The sequence below is a fragment of the Haliotis rubra genome, unplaced genomic scaffold (assembly GCF_003918875.1).
Source record: "Haliotis rubra isolate DU_JTF1 unplaced genomic scaffold, ASM391887v1 Scf4, whole genome shotgun sequence".
Lineage (NCBI taxonomy): Eukaryota > Metazoa > Mollusca > Gastropoda > Lepetellida > Haliotidae > Haliotis > Haliotis rubra.
In genome coordinates this window covers 5,710,565-5,730,356 of record NW_025767079.1, presented here as the reverse complement: position 1 = coordinate 5,730,356, position 19,792 = coordinate 5,710,565, and the positions used below count along the sequence as shown (strand labels likewise).

General features: G+C 41.3%; 1 protein-coding gene across 2 annotated transcripts in view; it reads right to left on the bottom strand.

The window, feature by feature from the left end:
* Nucleotides 1-14,164, bottom strand: part of LOC124287258 (transmembrane protein 47-like) — a 106,792-nt gene extending 92,628 nt beyond the window's left edge. The window contains exon 1 of one of the 2 annotated variants that reach the window (XM_046723753.1): nucleotides 13,799-14,164. In XM_046723753.1, the coding sequence (XP_046579709.1) occupies nucleotides 13,799-13,870 (72 nt within the window). In that variant the 5' untranslated portion in view covers nucleotides 13,871-14,164. The remainder of the gene's footprint in view (nucleotides 1-13,798) is intronic. The other variant, XM_046723754.1, reaches the window with a different exon arrangement.
* Nucleotides 14,165-19,792: the final 5,628 nt, after the last annotated feature.

Genomic DNA, 19,792 nt, shown 5'->3' with positions numbered 1-19,792 from the left:
TTTGGTAACAATTGACTACCCTCAGCCTTTGTGAACAACTGACTACCCTTAATCTTTGCGAACAACTGACTAGAATTAGTCTTTGCGAACAACTGACTAGCCTTTGAATATGTTTATGAGGCGTGCCACCGGTGGGGAAGGATACGCTCACCTGTTATCATCACTATTTGACAGTGATTCATTCTCACTTTACAGTCGGCATCAGAGATTTGTAATAGATGCAGAGATTTGTAATGGATGTGGAAAGGGTATTGTTGCTAATATCTATATATCAGTCTTGATGTGAGTGACGAACCGGCAGAGCAGGACATGCTCATCCTTTCCCGGACAACCATCGCTCATTTTCAACGATCCACTCGTATAGTTGTTAACACTTGCCTTTTCCGCAAAATGAAATCTATTTCTCCAGTTAATTGAGACTCTTCTCTGGCATGGACGTTTCATATATACTGAGGGAAACAAATAAGGGAACACCACTTCATGTGTGTGTTCCTTTATTTATTCACAGATTTCCTCCCACATCGCTATTCAAAGCTGGTGTTGAAAACTGGAAAACGTTAAAGGAACGCTTAAAGTTTCCCGTGTTCCGTTATTTATTTCTCTCAGTATATATAATATATCATGATATATATCAGCGTATCAGAGCACGCGTTGATACCGGCATCCATCGGTATCAGTCGTATCTAAATCACAATCATGAGCCATTCTGAAACTCGTGAGCAGTCCATCTGACGTAGAATTATTATATTCTTCTCCCTTGGCCTATCAATCAACTTTACATCGATTTTCCAAGGGAGGTGCAGGAAACACAAATTCGATCAAGTCGAGCACAAAGCAAGAGTAAACGAAAGTCCACATAAAACTCCTTCCATTTCCCACAATGTTGGGCTTTACCTCGAGCTTACAAACGAGTAGGTAGCTGTAACTTGACAGTAGAATATAGTTTTTTGCACATGTCACAAAAGAATACGTTTGTCTTGTATAATAGATACGATTACGCAAACAGGACACATATGCATGTATTTTTTACATTTGAAACTTCTGAAATTAAACAAAAAATCCTGTAGTTCTGTAATATGATAGTATGTTATAGTTGTTTTTTATGACAAGGATGCCATCCGATCACTGAGAAATCTGTTTAAAAACAGATACAAACTTCTGGTGTTCTGAACGTTTTCTTACCATCCATATTGTGCTGTGGTTGTATAATAATCTCGTCATATACAATGTCGATCAAATTTCGTTAACCTGATGTTAGTTGAAATTAGACAAACTAGAATATCGCATGCTCGCACACGTACAGGAATGAGACTATATAATCTTTCATTCACTGCATGTTTTGAGTGTACAATTACACCAACAGAATCTGAAATGCATATACAAGTACGCCCATTTCCAAGAAAAAAGAAACACTTTGTAAAAAAGCCGTATTTCTTCAGACGTTTGCGATTGTTAATAAACTTGTAAAGAATGTTTCATTCCTTCATTCCAATACATCTTCCAGAGGCCGCTTTTAGCAATATTTCTGCAATATCACGTCGGTGGACACCAGAAATAGGCTTCACACATTGTACCTATGTATGGAATCGAACCCTGGTCTTCGGCGTGACGAGCAAACCCTTAAACCACTAGGCTGCCCCACCGCCCCGAGAACAAGGAAGAAGGGCGCCGCCGTGGCAATAACATCCCATCACTATCCCAAGTGCCAGGTAAACACGCTGTAATGACTTCCTTCCTATTCAAAATGAGACAATAAATAATCCACCAGCCTCAAAGGGCCACTTTAAACAAAACTTGGGCGATAAACACCAAATAATTCACACCTAAATAGATTGATTTTAAAACGTAAACATTTTGTCTTGCTATTACTGAACAGAAACCATTTCGAAGCCGGGAGTTGTAAGAGTAAGAAAACGGGGGGAATTGTTTCTATCCGTGTCTCAAGCCGATACATTTTTAATGCCTTCGGGATTGCTTCATTTATTTTCAAATCGATGATTATCATGTTTATGGAGTTTACGAGACTTTCTAATATTCAGAAGAAACCGTAAGGAAGTACAGGAATATCTCCTAATGGGAAAACCACATGTCTTTACACAGCAGCTACATGTTCCTGTGGTGGTAACTGATATGTCTTGTATCTGATAGTGTGTTCATCGTAGCCACCAAGCTTACAGTTGATATCTGTGCAGTCGACTATCATCTCAGCACATAGCTGAAAGTATGTAACATGCTTAATCATTACATAGATGCAGGTTCTTAAGAGGCGCCATGAGTATCGTATGCATTCATTCGAGAAGCGAGCACACGGTACGAAATGTATATTTTGCAAAACTGCATACATTTGGAATATCCGAGTCTGACTGAATTTCCCGCATGTACATGAATTAATCTGGGTTTTTTATTATGCTTTACCTGAAGCCGAATTGAAAAATAGAAGGACTTTGATTAGTCAGTAGAGAACCGGAGGGGCGCTTCAAGTAATGATATGTGATGCTGTTTAACTCTGAACCCGTGAAGATCCGGGTTAGATTGGCCTTCAGCTTGTCGTAAGAATTGACTAATGGGATCGAGCAGACAGGCTCGCTGACATGGCTGACACATGTCAACATATCCCAATTAGGTAGATCGATGCTCATGATGTTGATCACTTAATTATCTGGCCCAGACTCGATGATTTACAGACCGCTGTCACATAGTTGATATATTGAGGAATGCAGACAAATGTCATATATCCTTTTATCAATCCAGACAGACAGACAGGTGATTTTATTTGTATGAATGGCCAACAGTACATCGACATTCATAATAGTAGAGAGTCCGGTCTATTTTATCAAATCCAATTTTCAAGCATATGCTCTCTTTTGCCACTCAGTTCGGTATTTTACATACGTAAAAACGACCATTCAATACACATATAGATATTGACCACATTGGCCATGATCCCCATCTGGTCTCAGAGTATTGTAGGCCCCTTTATACAGAAGATCAATAATGTGATTCCGCACTGAAGAAACCAGGAGATGAAGATGCAGGAATAGAAAGAGGGTGATTAAGATGCGAGGAAGCCATTTACCTCCTGCAGACAAACTTTGAAGGTCAAATAGCACAAAGACATGTGCACCGAGTCACAAATAGTCTGATATAAATACAAGGAAATGTCTGTACGTCACTGAGAAGAGTATGGTTTGGTTTGTTGTTTAACGCCATACTCCGCAATACTACAGCTTTATGGCGGTGGTCTGTAAATAATCCAGCCTGGACCAACCAATCCAGTGATCAACATCATGAGCATCGTTCTATGCAATTGGGATACGATGACATGTTGCAACTTAGTCAGCTAGTCTGGCCACCCGATCCCGTAAGTCACCTCTTACGACAAGCGTAGTTACTGTAGATCAATTCTAACCCGGATCTTCACGGGTCCCCACCTTCAGAAACATTTCTATTATATACGGGTGGGCCACCTTGATATGGGAGAAAGGTGATGCAGGTCTAAAGTGTTGACCAGTTTAGTTGTCCCACGAGAACCGGTTTAGTGCTGACAAAATATAGGTTTTGAACTCGTATTGTACATAGCTGATTGCGGCGCCTTTGGCAAGTCAGCCATCTGTATCCACATAGTTAATAAATAGCAATGGGTCATCCAATCCCGTTAGTTGCCTCTTACGACATGCATTGGTTACTGAAGATCAACTCTAACCCAGATCTTCATGGGTACTGAGAAGTAGAGAACAAGCATAGATAAAACATATTTTGAAAAGAGTCTGGATCAATCCAAACGGGAGACTAAGGGATGTATCACTGTTACGGATGTTTCAGTACAATTTGTTAAAGGTGTTGCTATCTATGTGAGAGAGAACCTGCATGGTAGGCTGGTTGGTTTTATAGTTTTAGGGCGACGTGGGCCAATAAGAGACCTGCATGTTAGGTAGGTAGATAAGGTTTTAGGGCGACCTTGGGCCTTCAAAGGCCCATATGCGCCCACCTGCATATTACACATGCTGATAAGTTGTCTGCCTTAGGGTTAGAGGCGATCTGGGTTAAAGTTATGTGTAAAACCAAGAGCTATTTGATTGGGAATTTTTGACAGAGCTGATAAATCGTTATTGGGAACTAGTCCTCCAATCAATTGGTAATGGCATTGACATGAGCATAGATACTATTATTGCTGGTGACTTTAACATCAATATACATAACCAGACTAATAACATGATTGACAATCTTCTTGATACATATGATTTACAGCAAATTATCACAGAACCAACAAGGATCACCCAAACGACTAGTACGTTAATTGATTTAATCTTTGTTTCAAACCCCTAATTGTATTCGCACCTCGGGTGTGCTTGATCCTTTTTTGCAGTGATCATTGTTTAGTTTTTGTCTCTGTTGGGGGCTCTGATTCAACTCCCTTAAAATGCCGGCTGGGGTGAGTTGCCTTTGACGTGACAAGAAACTTACACACCTTGGCTTCCCTGTTTGTGCCCCGGGTGCATGAGCGAACTTGCAGTGACATAGGGTGGCGATGGGGTAGCCTAGTGGTTAGAGCGTTCACTCGTCACTCCGAAGACCCGGGTTCGATTCCCAACATGGGTAGAATGTCTGAAGCCCATTTCTGGTATCCCCCCGCCGTAATATTGCTGGAATATTGCTAAAAGCGGCGTAAAACCATACTCACTAGTGGCATATGTGTATACAGACAATTAGCGTCATCCCTTAAGTTAAAGCTTGTGCTGTAATTTGAATATTTGTTTGTAAGATCACTATTTATTGTGAAACATTACCAGTTAATGGCATGCAATGTCTATCATTGTAAATTTTCCAATACACCATACCCCGGCCATCGCTATATACAGTTCTGCGAGCATCTACGTGCAAAAACGTCTGTTCATTAGTACCGAGATCTCAAAAATGACCCAAAAAATCGAAATAATAAAGACATTTTGTCAAGTATTTCAGGATCGACAACATTTTTAACTTTCTAAACGATTAACCACGAGACAATATCTAGCAATATCATCACTGTGCATTTTCCATGTTCCATGAATCATCTAACACCTAGAGGGTTGTAACTTGTACATGTTTGCTTTCTGTGCCATTCATGTGTGAGTTAATTTCGTAAAACGCGTTTACTTCACGGGTATATAGTACTATGTATTGTCATGTATCATTCATTATTCAATTTGCCATCAGCCAGTCCACTCTCAAATTCTCTGAGTCCACTTTGATCACATAACAAGATGTGTCAACAGCGAAATGTCTGATTACCTTTTGTTCTTCAACAATATCATGGACATAAATAATAAATAATGATGGTCCCAAGATCGAACCCTGTGCTTTTAGACGGGGAATGCAACCACTGACTACTGCCTTCTGTTATCGAATCTATCAAAGCCATCCCAATTACTTTCTGCAGAGACAATAATGTTGTAGTTTATGAGTGAGTGAGTTTAGTTTTACGCCCCACTCAGCAATATTCTAGCTATATGGCGGCGGTCTGTAAATAATCGAGTCTGGACCAGACAATCCAGTGATCGACAGTATGAGAATCGATCTGCGCAATTGAGAACCGATGACATGTGTCAACCAAGTCAGCGGCCTGACTACCCGATCCCATTAGTCGCCTCTTACGACAAGCATGGGTTACTGAAGATCAATATTCTAACCCGGATCTTCACGGGTCATTAACATTCAAGGATGAATGTAGAGGTAAGAAGTATATGGAAAAACGTACAAAATCTTTTGCCAGGATATGTTAAACATGTGTGAAAGTATATATCCGAGGCTATATGAAGGACACAAAGAATAAACAAAACAGTGGATCCTTACATCTAAAACACATGTTACTATACACGCGAATAAATATATTGAAGTACAGGAAGTGATGCGAAAGCTCCCAGCTTGTCTAGATAAACAAGCAGCTACAGAGGTGCCAGAACTGTCAGAAGCGGAGTGGGCAAGGCAAGCACGACAAACACACGGATACGTCCAAAAGCGTATACTCCATAAACAACAGGTGCTCTTCGCGATAGTACTATGTGTTCATAAGATACGGTGCCATATGTTTAGGGTGCAATGTTTTCATGCAGTTTGTACAACAAATGCGCCCCATCCTACGAATGAGTTTTGTTGGCGACAAGCAGTTGGCGTTTAATAGGTTTAGGCCTTAAATGGTTTGTTAAAAGAAAGTCTCTAATGCCATAATCATCAGTTGTTTAAATCATAAGATATAGACATAAATATCCGCACAAACGACTGTTGTTCCTGGATATCCATTAATCTAACCTTGCCTGTTTTAAGGATAGAATTCCATGTGTCCACAGACTCATTATTCAAGTCATCTGGAGCAAGGCCATGATGCCCGTGATTTGCAAAATTCCTCAAGTGTCTGCATGGATGGAGCCAGGGATGTAATATGAAACATCGGAAATTCCAGGAAATGCCATTAGTTGATTCAGGTAAACGTGTCATTTGCATCCTAACCCGTTGGTTCACCTCGTCATAGTGGAATATTTTTGACGAGCCATACGCATCTTGTCAAGGGAGATTCATGTAGACATACAATATGAGCATCTTGTCATGGGAGATTCATGTAGACATACAATATGATCATCTTGTAATGGGAGATTCATGTAGACATACAATATGAGCATCTTGTCATGGGAGATTCATGTAGACATACAATATGAGCATCTTGTAATGGGAGATTCATGTAGACATACAATATGAGCATCTTGTAATGGGAGATTCATGACATACATATGAGGAGATTCATGGAGATTCATGTAGACATACAATATGAGCATCTTGTCATGGGAGATTCATGTAGACATACAATATGAGCATCTTGTCATGGGACAACAATATGAGCATCTTGTCATGGGAGATTCATGTAGACATACAATATGAGCATCTTGTCATGGGAGATTCATGTAGACATACAATATGAGCATCTTGTCATGGGAGATTCATGTAGACATACAATATGAGCATCTTGTAATGGGAGATTCATGACATACAATATGAGCATCTTGTCATGGAGATTCATGTACATACAATATGAGCATCTTGTCATGGGAGATTCATGTAGACATACAATATGAGCATCTTGTCATGGGAGATTCATGTAGACATACAATATGAGCATCTTGTAATGGGAGATTCATGTAGACATACAATATGAGCATCTTGTCATGGGAGATTCATGTAGACATACAATATGAGCATCTTGTAATGGGAGATTCATGTAGACATACAATATGAGCATCTTGTCATGGGAGATTCATGTAGACATACAATATGAGCATCTTGTCATGGGAGATTCATGTAGACATACAATATGAGCATCTTGTCATGGGAGATTCATGTAGACATACAATATGAGCATCTTGTCATGGGAGATTCATGTAGACATACAATATGAGCATCTTGTCATGGGAGATTCATGTAGACATACAATATGAGCATCTTGTCATGGGAGATTCATGTGACATACAATGGAGCATCTTGTCATGGGAGATTCATGTACAATACAATATGAGCATCTTGTCATGGGAGATTCATGTAGACATACAATATGGGCATCTTGTCATGGGAGATTCATGTAGACATACAATATGAGCATCTTGTCATGGGAGATTCATGTAGACAAACAATATGAGCATCTTGTCATGGGAGATTCATGTAGACATACAATATGAGCATCTTGTAATGGGAGATTCATGTAGACATACAATATGGGCATCTTGTCATGGGAGATTCATGTAGACATACAATATGGGCATCTTGTAATGGGAGATTCATGTAGACATACAATATGAGCATCTTGTCATGGGAGATTCATGTAGACATACAATATGGGCATCTTGTCATGGGAGATTCATGTAGACATACAATATGGGCATCTTGTAATGGGAGATTCGTGAAGACATGCAATGTGCATGATGCATCATGAACCCCCAGAGCATCACGTCATAGTTGGGTTCGGGTAATGTACAGTTTGAATTCATTTGAACGCCATAATGTGTAGCGGGGTTCATGTATACATGATACAGACAGATTTAACCGTTGGTCAAAGTCAACATACAGATGGATTCAAAAGGACGCGTAATATGCATATTGAACAACGAAGTATAATGATATATATGTACATTCCATGTATATATGACAATTACTGCTGTTATGACAATCAGTTGTTTGTGCTATTCTTAATTGTTGTTGTTTGTTGATTTGTTTCTTTTTGTATTTTTTCTTCATTTGTTTTGTTTTTTGGGGTGTTGTTTTTTGTTTAATGTTTGTTTGTTGGTTGTTGTTGGTGTGTGTGTGTGTGTGTGTGTGTGTTTTGTGGTTTTTTGTTTGTTTTTTATTTGGTTTTCTTATTGTTTTTTCCTCTTTTGCTTGGTGGGAAGTTTGGGGAAATTGTTCAAATAACCAGCACATCAGTGTCTTATTTCGTACCACTGTTATATCAACCGAGTGAGTCCTTCGCGAAAATCCACTTATTTACCCTAATGCATCGCGCGTGTTCGCACAAGGAAAGGAAAGCCAAGCGAATATGCACGCTGCGATGGACCAGGTCCAGATTCTTATGTACAGACACGTCTTCATTCAGCCAGCAACTTCTCATTTATACCACAAGAAGACCATGGCACACAATCCACACTAAAACATCCTTTAATTGTGGAGTTTGGTGCATACATTATTTTCTTTGGCGAACAAATGATCCGTTTTGAAATACTGGTATGAAGCTAGGAGCTATAGTGAAGATGTGTGGAACGTTGACTACAATAAACACATTCATGAACTCGGCACAGAGAATACCGTTTTCAGATGAATACCAGCTGCTTCACCAGGTGGTTTGTAAATAACATACTGCAGGGGTTCCAGCAACATACAGTTTGACCTTTTGACCTGTCTTGTTGACCAATAGGGTCCGAGGGGTAGCCCAGTGGTTAAAGCGTTCGCTCGTCACGCTGAAAACCCGGGTTCGATTCCCCACATGGGTACAATATGTGAAGCTCATTTATGGTGTCCCCCGCCGTGATATTGCTGGAATATTGCTAAAAACTGCGTAAAACCATACTCACTCACTTGTTGGCTAATACCATAGTTTTGAGAAGGGATTATTTCAGTGTAATATGTTGGGTAAAAGAGAAAACAGCCAACATCACGATGAATCTGTCGTGAATGCTTAAAGAATTAGTACTTCCAGGAGGAATTATTAAATCTTAACTTGGATTTAGTGGTTCTGGTGAGGTATATTCAAACGATTCATAGGTCTATTCAATGCAATGTTAAAGTAATGGGGCGGTGGGGTAGCCTAGTGGTTAAAGCGTTGGCTCGTCACGCCGAAGACCCGGGTTCGATTCCCCACATGGGCACAATGTGTTAAGCCCATTTCTGGTGTCCCCCGCCGTGATATTGCTGTAATATTGCTAAAAGCGGCGTAAAACTAAACTCAGTCAGTCAGTCAGTCAGTTAAAGTAATAATTCAAATAAATGCAAGCGTTTTCGATATATTCACATTAAATTACAGATAATTAATTCCATGATGACTACATAATCGACTTATAGAGATGTGTGTAGACTCTAACGATTTAAATCTTAGTATCTGAAAATAAATATCTTTGATAGAAATTACATATGGAGTAAACAGAAGCCCCAGTGAGATGCGAGTGACTGAACTGTGGAAAATGTAGACTTGCTTGACTTAGGGCCCGTGCGTTAAAGTGAGGGCTGGGCGGAAGGGGAAATAATAAGGGTTCAGGCACTGTGAGACTAAGATGCATCACGCCTGTTCCTAATTCCTGTTTTATTTAGTAATGTTGAAAATAATACTGTTGAAATGTAACATTCAATGATTATCTCGTTCTGATCGGAATTTATAGGGTCAGCTGATTCACTTTTACAATTAAGTGATCAGTGCACATCTAGGACACTGAAGATGACTGCTTAGATTGGGACTTCAATCAAGCCAATCAGTGCAACAAGTGATCGGGGAGATGTTCCCCGCTGTGTCTCGGTGATTCAACATTTTCTTCTCCATGTCAATTCATTTAATCAGTTTAATCATTCAATACATTGAACACGTGGTCCTGTCGCAACTCGCATGACTGTCCATTCTCATCTGCGTGCAGAGCGGCAAACTTGTCACTGATGTGTATCTGGTATTAAGGAAGTGACTTCTCTCTCTCTCTCTCTCTCTCTCTCTCTCTCTCTCTCTCTCTCTCTCTCTCTCACTTCTGGTACCTTCTCATCATCAATAGAATGGCATTGTGAAACAGAAGAATGAAAGGATGAGAGAACACCTCTCTCTCTCTCTCTCTAACTTCTGGTATCTTCTCATCATCAACAGAATGGCATTGTGAAACAGAAGAATGAAAGGACGAGAGAACATCTCTCTCTCTCTCTCTCTCTCTCACACACACACACACACACACACACACAACACATATAACAGTGCACAAATGTATGTATGTCTGTCAGTGAGAGAGAGATGTTCTCTCATCCATTCATTCTTCTGTTTCACAATGTCATTCTATTGATGATGAGAAGATACCAGAAGTAGCCCTGAAACAATGCAGTCGTTATCTGCAGTACTCCTATCCATGACCACATCCAATTTCAAAATGCCCAGTAAGACTCTCGACGAACAGCTTTTATTCCTAATGACATAGCTGTCCAATGTGATGTCATTGCTCCATATCACAAGTAACGTTTGCGTTAGTTCACACTACATGCAGCTGTGTAAACCACGACCGGCACTGTGCAAGAGTTCACAGTGAATGATGCTATCATGTTACATAGACAAAAGAAGAAATACTGAACGAATATTGGCTCTTCTACCTTTATATTTCAGCAAAGGTTATCAACCTCTGGTAAACTGAATGTTAAAAAGCATCCCTGTTAAGCACAGAAACGAAGTTAAGCACTCCAAAGTGTTGTATCGAGGTGCTTGTCGTAAAGGTACGCTACAGGAGAATGCATCACTGAAATGGGAGATGGAGACCTGATTATTACCCAACAGAAAGCACAGCCACCATCTGCACAGTGACAATTTCTCGGTGAGAACTATCTGTTTGACAATCCACACAATGGAATGTCAGTCGTAAAAACACAACTTCGTTGCCAATTACCCTTCCACCATTTTTTGGGACTGACTCAATATATTAATAGACACTAATCTCAAAAACTTCTCAAAAGCACATTAAGTGACTGGATCTACTTTGTCCCAATTCTAAACACACCAAAAAAGAAAAGGACAGGCCCTTTGATACACATATGTACCACCATGTACAACGAATACGCTAATCTGTCTCACAGTCCCTGAACCACATTATTTTCCCTACCGCCTGGCCCTCCCTGCAATGCTAAAGCTCTAGATGAAGCAAGTCAAGATTTCCCAGGGCCTGAATCTCCAATCTCCCTGGGCAGGACCACCTCCGTGGTGTCGTGGTTAGAGCGTCCGCCCGGCGAGCGGAAGGTCGCGGGTTCGATCCCCGAACGCGTCATACCAAAAGACGTTAAACTATTGTACTTGTTGGTCCCTGTTAGGCGCTCGGCATTACTGGGTACAACAAGGACTGGTCGGGTCGGAGTAATAATAATGTGTCTGAGTGGGGTATTCATGCTTCACTGCGGCATGGTATCTCAGTGGGCTAGCACTATAAAACCAGCTTAAGTCTGGGCTAGTACAAGCAGCCGCACATACACATACACACGCATGCACGTTGTCATATGAGCGAAATATTCTCAAGCACGACGTTAAACCCAATTTCACCTCACCCATCTCACGGGGGCTCCTTTTCAGTTCAAATGGGTATATTTGTTACTATCAAAATTATATATGTTCAGAGAATATGCGTCAGTCTATGTATACGGTTCTTGATATTCACGTGGATCGCATCCCACAACACTCATGTGGTGAGGAGCATATGGTTGGGAACACATAAGAAGTGCCTCGTTGGCTAGGTATGCCACCAGCAAAACCATTTGCACGCATGGCATGTATGACTATAAAATACCTCATCAAGTGAGTCCCTGTTCCAGGAATAGTACAATAGGTCTGATGTTCAGGGCGACATTCCGTAAGTGAGAGATGCCATGTTGTCGCGAACGATGCGTTATATTAATCACTTAGCCAAAGATACGAAGGTAATATAATTAGGTAATACACAATACTCACAGGGGTTCATTCGTATGTGTGTCATTTCATTTTTTTATAGCTGACTGGGACATAACTAAAACTCATACTACTTTTTCAGATAGATACGTTTGATGTTCATCAGCATCTGTGTTAGATAACCATGCTGGTTCAACTGACGACGTTGATCAACGTTCAAGGATCAATAGTTATTCAAGGAGCTTTTAAAACATTTCGTAATCAAATATGCATGCAACGTTGGAAGCACTATAGAATCCTTCGTCACGATATGGCTGCAATATTGCCGATGTGACGTTAAATACTAACTCACTCACTATAGAATCCTAAATTGTCACGATCGTGTTGCTGTTGGTTCAAGGGAAAGTATTCTAATACCGGTGTCAGGTTCAAAATATGATATATGTGTGCTTCACATGTTTTACATTTCTGCATCCTCTTATGTTACATACATGTGTCAATGTATGTAATGTGTGTGTGAGAGAGAGAGAGAGTATGTATGTATGTTGCATGTGTATGTGCATGACTCAACATGTGTGTGTGTGTGTGTGTGTGTGAACATATGTTATATGTGTGTGTAAGTGTGTGCATTACTCACTGTGCTCGTGCAACGGTAGTGGTTGTGCCTTCGTGTGTGGTATGGTGGAGCACTCGCACACGAGTTTGTACAATACAGGGCAATGTCACAAGTGGTAATTCTCATTTAACGAGCTGGTCAAGAAAGATTATTACAAGTAGCACTGACTAGAATGCAATTCTTCGAATAATGCATCATAAATATCTCAAAATAGTTCAAGGATTTAAACAAATGTGTCACGACTTATACTGAAACGTCCTTTACATTCTCTACAAATGTCATAACGAAATTATGAAGATAGTTTTCACGACTATCGACCCCATGTACATGTGGGTATGTACATGGATACGGATGCACATGGTACAGGCATACGGATGGAGAAAGCATCCAGCTGTGAATAATCTGCATATATGAACTCAGTAATCTTAGCTTACTTCACCATCACTCATTCTTAATTCTGAGCGCTGAATGCAAGAAATATTGATAAAAGAGCCCATGAAATATTGACGATAACAATCGCTCAGCATATCCACTTGGCAAATCGATTCTGCTTAATTTAAATCTCAGAACTGTTCACCTCTTGAAGTGAGACAGGCTGCAAAACGAGTACAAACAATGGTTATAATCCCTTGAGCGAATCACAAGCAGGTGCTACAAATACACTTTGCAACACCTAACACCGTGGCCTCTCAACTCAAACATACATCACAGAGCAAGTGCCATTCAAGTGCATGTAGTAATTTGATGACTGCACATGTAGCTGGTAAAACCCAAATAGTATCCCTTTTAGAAGCTTCCCTATCACTGTAGAAGCTTAAAGAGGCATTTGACATTGAGGATTGTAACAGGAAAACAGCGGAACCTAACGCTTGTTCTGGCGGAGTCGGATAGCCTGAAACACATGCAGAATACTTTCTAGGTCACCCACACCATATCCTATAAACTCGTTGTATTTGAGACACCAGAGTCATTCTAGCAGTTGATATTTTATATCTGTGTACATGAAAATCTCTGAGAAGAGCATGTGCAACAAGGTTGAAAAAATGTGAGAGCCTTACCTTTAACGGGCGAACTATCACCACCGTCTCGATCGCTACAGTCGGCGCCATTTCTGTTTCTTCTGTTGGCATAGTTCCGAAGTTAGTTAGTTTCCAGGTGCGAACTTGGAACACACCGCGGCGTAGCCCGAACGGGATGCAGGGATGCAGCGGCGCTCGCTTTACTCGCTGTCGGCGAGCCGAGGAAGTAGAGATGCTTTGGGTATCCCCACGGCTGGGCTCTGTTCGCTATTTTTACCGTGTTATTGCACGGATTGAGTACACAGACGTTGGATTACTGACCACCGATTAAACTAAGCGGTCCGATGTGACAGTAATCCAGAGAGGTACAGAGAAATGGACCCAGTACGTTGTCGTCTGCTCGGAGAGTTTTGGCGGGAAGGTATGTTTTGGTTCGTCGGTGACAAATACAGCTGTCCCAGGTCACTGTTTTTAGTAACCAAAGACGCGAAGTGATGGTCTTGCTGGTGCTTGCCTGGTGACAAGAATGTCTTGGAGTCGTCAAAACACGTCGGATCGGACAAAGACCTTACTGTCAATTCGTGTGACAGAAATTAATTAAGTGTGTCAGGGCGAGAGCGGACCGAGATGTGATACCAATAGCACGCAGATTGAGACTTTGGCAATGAACCTTACCGAACCAAGCCTTGGGAAGAACTGAGAATCGATAATTGAGTGTCGCGCTCTGTGTCGACTATCTCGAGTGGTACACGAACGTTCGGCGCATTGGCGTGTGGTACAACATGTGATATTTTTTCGTGCATTCAACATTAACAGCCGCAATTATGGACTTGGACCAGTCTTTGCCTCCTTTGCCAACACCGCTAAATCATGGGATTAAGTTATCTGCATGTTTAGAACAAGGGCACCTTCTGTCTGGTGGTGTCAGCATACCGCCCGTAATGCAGTCTGTGGAATGACAACGGTGCGAGAATTCCATATGACTCGAGGGAAATATAGAGTTATTGGTGTACAACTTCCATTATGACAAAAAGGCACACAGGCAATCCTATGTACAATATGTGTGATTTGTCTTCACTGGCGGTTGTGATATGATACGAATGTAATTAAAGCGGTGTTCCATATGGATCTTGGGTGGTTTCGTAGCCCAGTGGTTGAAGCGTTCGAGTGTCACGCCGAAGATCGGGTTCGATACCCATTATGAGCACAATGTGTGGTGCAGTTAGAGGGAATAACAAAAGGCCTGCTGCACCAATAATTAATCAGGGAATTATGTAGACATGTCAAGATTTCATGGGTGTATGTGTGTGTGCGCGCGCGTTTCATTCCATTTCTCCTGATAATTGCAGACTGAACTGACTTGAAAGATTGGACAGCGTATAAGAGACTTGAGGTGTGTGTGTGGGGGGGGGGGGGGGAGGAAGAGTGTCACATCGGAACTATGTTTCAAAAAATGATGAATGCACAATGAGATGCAGTTCAAAGACCAATCGCATTTCCCCCGATAATAAACGATCAGCCCCTTATCAATTGTTAACGAAGGGTTCGGTTATGTGAAAGTGTTGCTGCACAAAGGTAAATTATTATATTTGCAATGAAAATCACAGACACAGTCACCTGTAGGTGAGGACATGTTTGCTTTCTCCCTCAGGGGCGATACAAATCTCCCCACGATCAAACTGTATACTTAGACTCCAGACGCGCACCTGTTCCCAACACCATTGCACGCGGCGACAACACGACGCCCCACGGCTTTAAGAACATGACCGCAACCAACCGTGTATTTTTCAAACTGATTTCAAATTCATTTCTGCGATCATTTCAACAGTTGTGCTACAAATTTGAACATATTTCATTTCATATCAAAGTCAAATAAAATTCGTCTCCTTGGTGAGCAGATTTTTAATTTCTCCTCGGATACAAAACTCCCTGATCCAGAGGATTAAGCTCTTTGCCTCGGCCCAAGACGCACCTGCTCCCTGACGATAAGTTCGTGTTAAGTGACTCGTGAGCTATTTTAACTGTTAGGTTGTGGCTCTTGCTAACGGTTAATTATTACCGTAGTAAAATGAAAAATGTCACTATGTCACACATAGCAACAGTTTATTACAACGTCTCGAGCTCTGCTGTAAATTAGCGTTAGAGGCCATAGTCCCCCCCAATGTTGAGTACATATAAGGTTAATAAAGATTTCGGAAGAGCCTTCTAATTTCGGGTTGAAATATTGAGATGAGGTGAAAAAGGGGTCTACGCTGCGTTCAAGATTATTGCACTTAATTAGCGGTGTTACACTTGTGCGGGGGTGGTGGGGTAGCCAAGTGGTTAAAGCGTTCGCTCGTCACGCCGACGACGCTGGTTCTATTCCCCAGATACGTACAATGTGAAGCCCATTTCTGGTGTCCCCCGCCGTGATATTGCTGGAATATTGCTAAAAGTGGCGTAAATCTAAACTCACTCACTACACTTGTGCCTGTGTCTGATAAAACTAGTCTTGACTAATACTGGCTTTAACATTGATTCTCCACTCAGACACAGAATAATGATTCTGCCAACAATTCCTCGTTTTATCACTTTAGTGCCGCGTACAGGCAAGTTAACAACAAGTGTGATCTTTTAAACGTCTTTTGGTACAAAGTACAAACAAACTTAAGGTGGGACAGGGTGGTCAGACTTGGAAGCTAGGTTGGTTGTGAGTGAGATTTTACGCAGGCTTTAGCATCATTCCAGCGATGTATTATTATTATTTTTATTGGATATTTATATAGTGCACATATCCACGCACTAGTGCATGCTCAAGGCGCTGGTGGTTTTTAACAGCAATATCACAGCTGGGGACACCAGAAAAGGGCTTCACACATTGTACCCATGTGGGGAATCGAACCCGTGTCTTTGGCGTGACGAGCGACGCTGTAACCACTAGGCTACCTCTCTGTCATGGTAGGTTGTGAATCAGAGACCCGACAGTTTCCTCTCAACACTGGTTTGACTGGCCCAGACTAGCATACTATTTCTTAAATATTTGTTATAATGTAAAGTAAACAAACAACCAAACAAACTCACGAATCAACCTATTTCATGAGTGCGCTCATGAGGTCCATCAAACCAAGGGTTTTAGTGTACCGAATGAACACTTTCACAGCTCGGTTTACCCCTCCATTGAAAGTTAGAAATATCAGAACGATTTAAAAATATTTAGTTACAAACACTTTCCGAGACGGAAATTCACGCTGCATAAAAAATATTGCTATTTTGCTGATAAAGCAACATGTGTATTTTTCAGTAAAACGATTTTACAAATGCGTTGTGAGAAATTCCATGGTATTGACTCAGATATTTTACAAGGAACATTCCACACAGAAGACAGCCGTTGTTGTAATCAAAAGTATCAGTTCATTAACGCAAACAATGTCTCTTTTCATGTCAAATGATAAACCGTTAATCCTATAGCAGACTCATATTATCTCTCACGTGCGCTTGCGCAGAGTTTCCACGTGTTTTCGGTATTACATCACCGTGTTTACCATTTTTGACTGGGATTCACGATGCACTTGAGCTGCTGTTTCTGTTTGCGGTGAACGCGGTAACGATGCACGAGCACGCATGTTTTCCTCGTGCTGTATCATCTTTGTTTATCATTTCACGGCATGGGAAGCGTAGTACGCCACGTTTATCCCGTGCAGCACGCTCAGTGCTACATCTAATTTCAGAATACGTTCACAAGGGGCTGATCGTGATTGGGAAGAATTTGTGACGAAGGGTCTGACTGTGAATGGGAATAATTTGTGATGAAGTTTGTCGTCAGCCTTTTGTTTTGAAATTGAATCACCTGAATAGTGACGTAATTGCAATGGTTCAATCCTGATTTCGTTAAAATAGTATCGTGATAATGAGTGCCGTCCGTTGTCCGTGGTCGCAAATGTCCGGAGTTAACCCTGGTAAACTGTGGCACCATACCTCAGTGTTATCCAAGTATAACTTGCACGCGCGCACGCATGCACTCACAACATGTGTGAAGATCCGGGCGAGAATTGATCTTCAGTATCTTCAGAGACGACAAACGGGATGGGTAGTCAGGCTCGTTGACAAGGTTGACACATGTCATCGTTTCCCATTTGGGTAGGCAGATGCTTATGATGTCATCCCGTGGAGTGTCTGGTTCAGACTACATTATTCACAGATAATAACACAGATATTTAGCAGGTATACTGCTTAGCGCGGATTTAAACAACAAACAACACGGGTACACACACACACGCACGCACGCGTGCTTCATGTCGAAATATATGAGTACAGTATTCCCACAAGCAACGTTCCACTCCATTACACCTCACCCCAACAGATGTGGAACAGGTAATCAACAGCCCCATAACACGGTACTTTGCAGTGTTCATGAACCGAAAACAGATGATTGTCTGTAGCAAGCGTAAATACATAAAACATTGGATCATTATTTTATGATTCAAAGCAATACTGTCTCGAACTTTTTCGGAAAAACAAAATGTACTTACTTGTTTGTAATGTTTAATAAGTCTACATTTCCAAATCACACACATATCTAAAAGATTTTACGCAATGTTGTACCACTGCTTGTCTGTCTCACAGTCCCTGAACCACATTACTTTCCCTACTGCCAAGCCCTCTCTGCAGTGCTAAAGCCCTAAATAAAGCAAGTCTAGATTTCCTCAGGTTCTCAATCTCTGGTCTCCCTGGGGCTCCTTTTCAATTTAAATGGGCTTGTTTGTTACTATCAAAATTATATATATTCAGAGGCTGCTTGTGTGTGCCGGGACGGAAAGTTAGCGAAGCGGTCAATGAGTCTGCTGCTCACATTGGCATCAGGGGTTCGAACCCCTCTTGGTGTGCCCAGATGTGATGGTGTGGACACTTGCTAAAACCCTGCACACTTTTTTTTAATACAAAATATATTTATTACAATAATGTAATGATACAACACAAACACTCCCAAATTGGCACATCCATGGTCACTTGTACCATCCCGAATATTAAAAGGCTTAAAACATGTCTGATTATTTTATGAGATACCAATGTCATTTTACACCCAAAAGAGATACAGATCATCGCTCAATGAAAGTGTCGTTTATCCGTAACCATGGGTGTCTACGCTCCAGACAGATCTATGACGTCATGATTCCAATCCGATAGGTGGTGCTCTGACGGTAGTCTGTCGTACAGACCCTGAAGCAAATATATCCAAGAAAGCCCACACAAGTCTAGAAAATGTGGCAAGTCTAGATTTCCTCAGCTTCATGAAGAAAGTCTCAGGGCTCCGTTTCATTATATTTTAATTTTTTTACTATGAACTTTTTTCAGTAAAATATGTTCATTTCAGAGACTAGTTGTTAGTCTACTCTGACGGTTGGTCTCTCCAGGGCGCAGGATGGTGTTGGGAAACTTGGGCTAAACAAATGAGAAACACAGCGTCATCACTATCTCCTGCCAAAAAAATCGAATAACAGTATTATGCAGACGTGTCCAGTAGAGATCGGCAATGTTATAACCTGCACACTTTCTTACCATCGCAACTGTGGCGAGTCTATGTCTAACTTCATTAATTTGCCATTACTTATAGGCTGCAAGTCACTATTGTTAACCCTTATCGCCAGGAGGTGGGGTAGCCTTGTGATTAAAGCGTTCGCTCGTCACGTGGAGGACCCTGGTTCGATTCCTCACATGGGTACAATGTGTGAAGCCCATTTTCCAGTGTGCCCTGCCGTGATATTGCTGGAATATTGCTAAAAGCAGCGTAAAACCAAACTCACTCACTCACTCACTCACTAACTCATCTCCATTGTATTGTATTTACTTTTAGACAACGGGGTGTGACACCATGTCACTGGTAATTACTTTCTGATGCTTATATACAGGACTTTTGCCTCGTTAGGATGCGGTGGAGTAGCCTAGAAGTTAAAGCGTTCGCTCGTAACGCTGAAGCCCCGGGTTTGATTCCGAAATGAGTACAGTATGTGAAGCCGATTTCTGGTGATATTGTTACTAAAGGCAGCGTAAAACCAT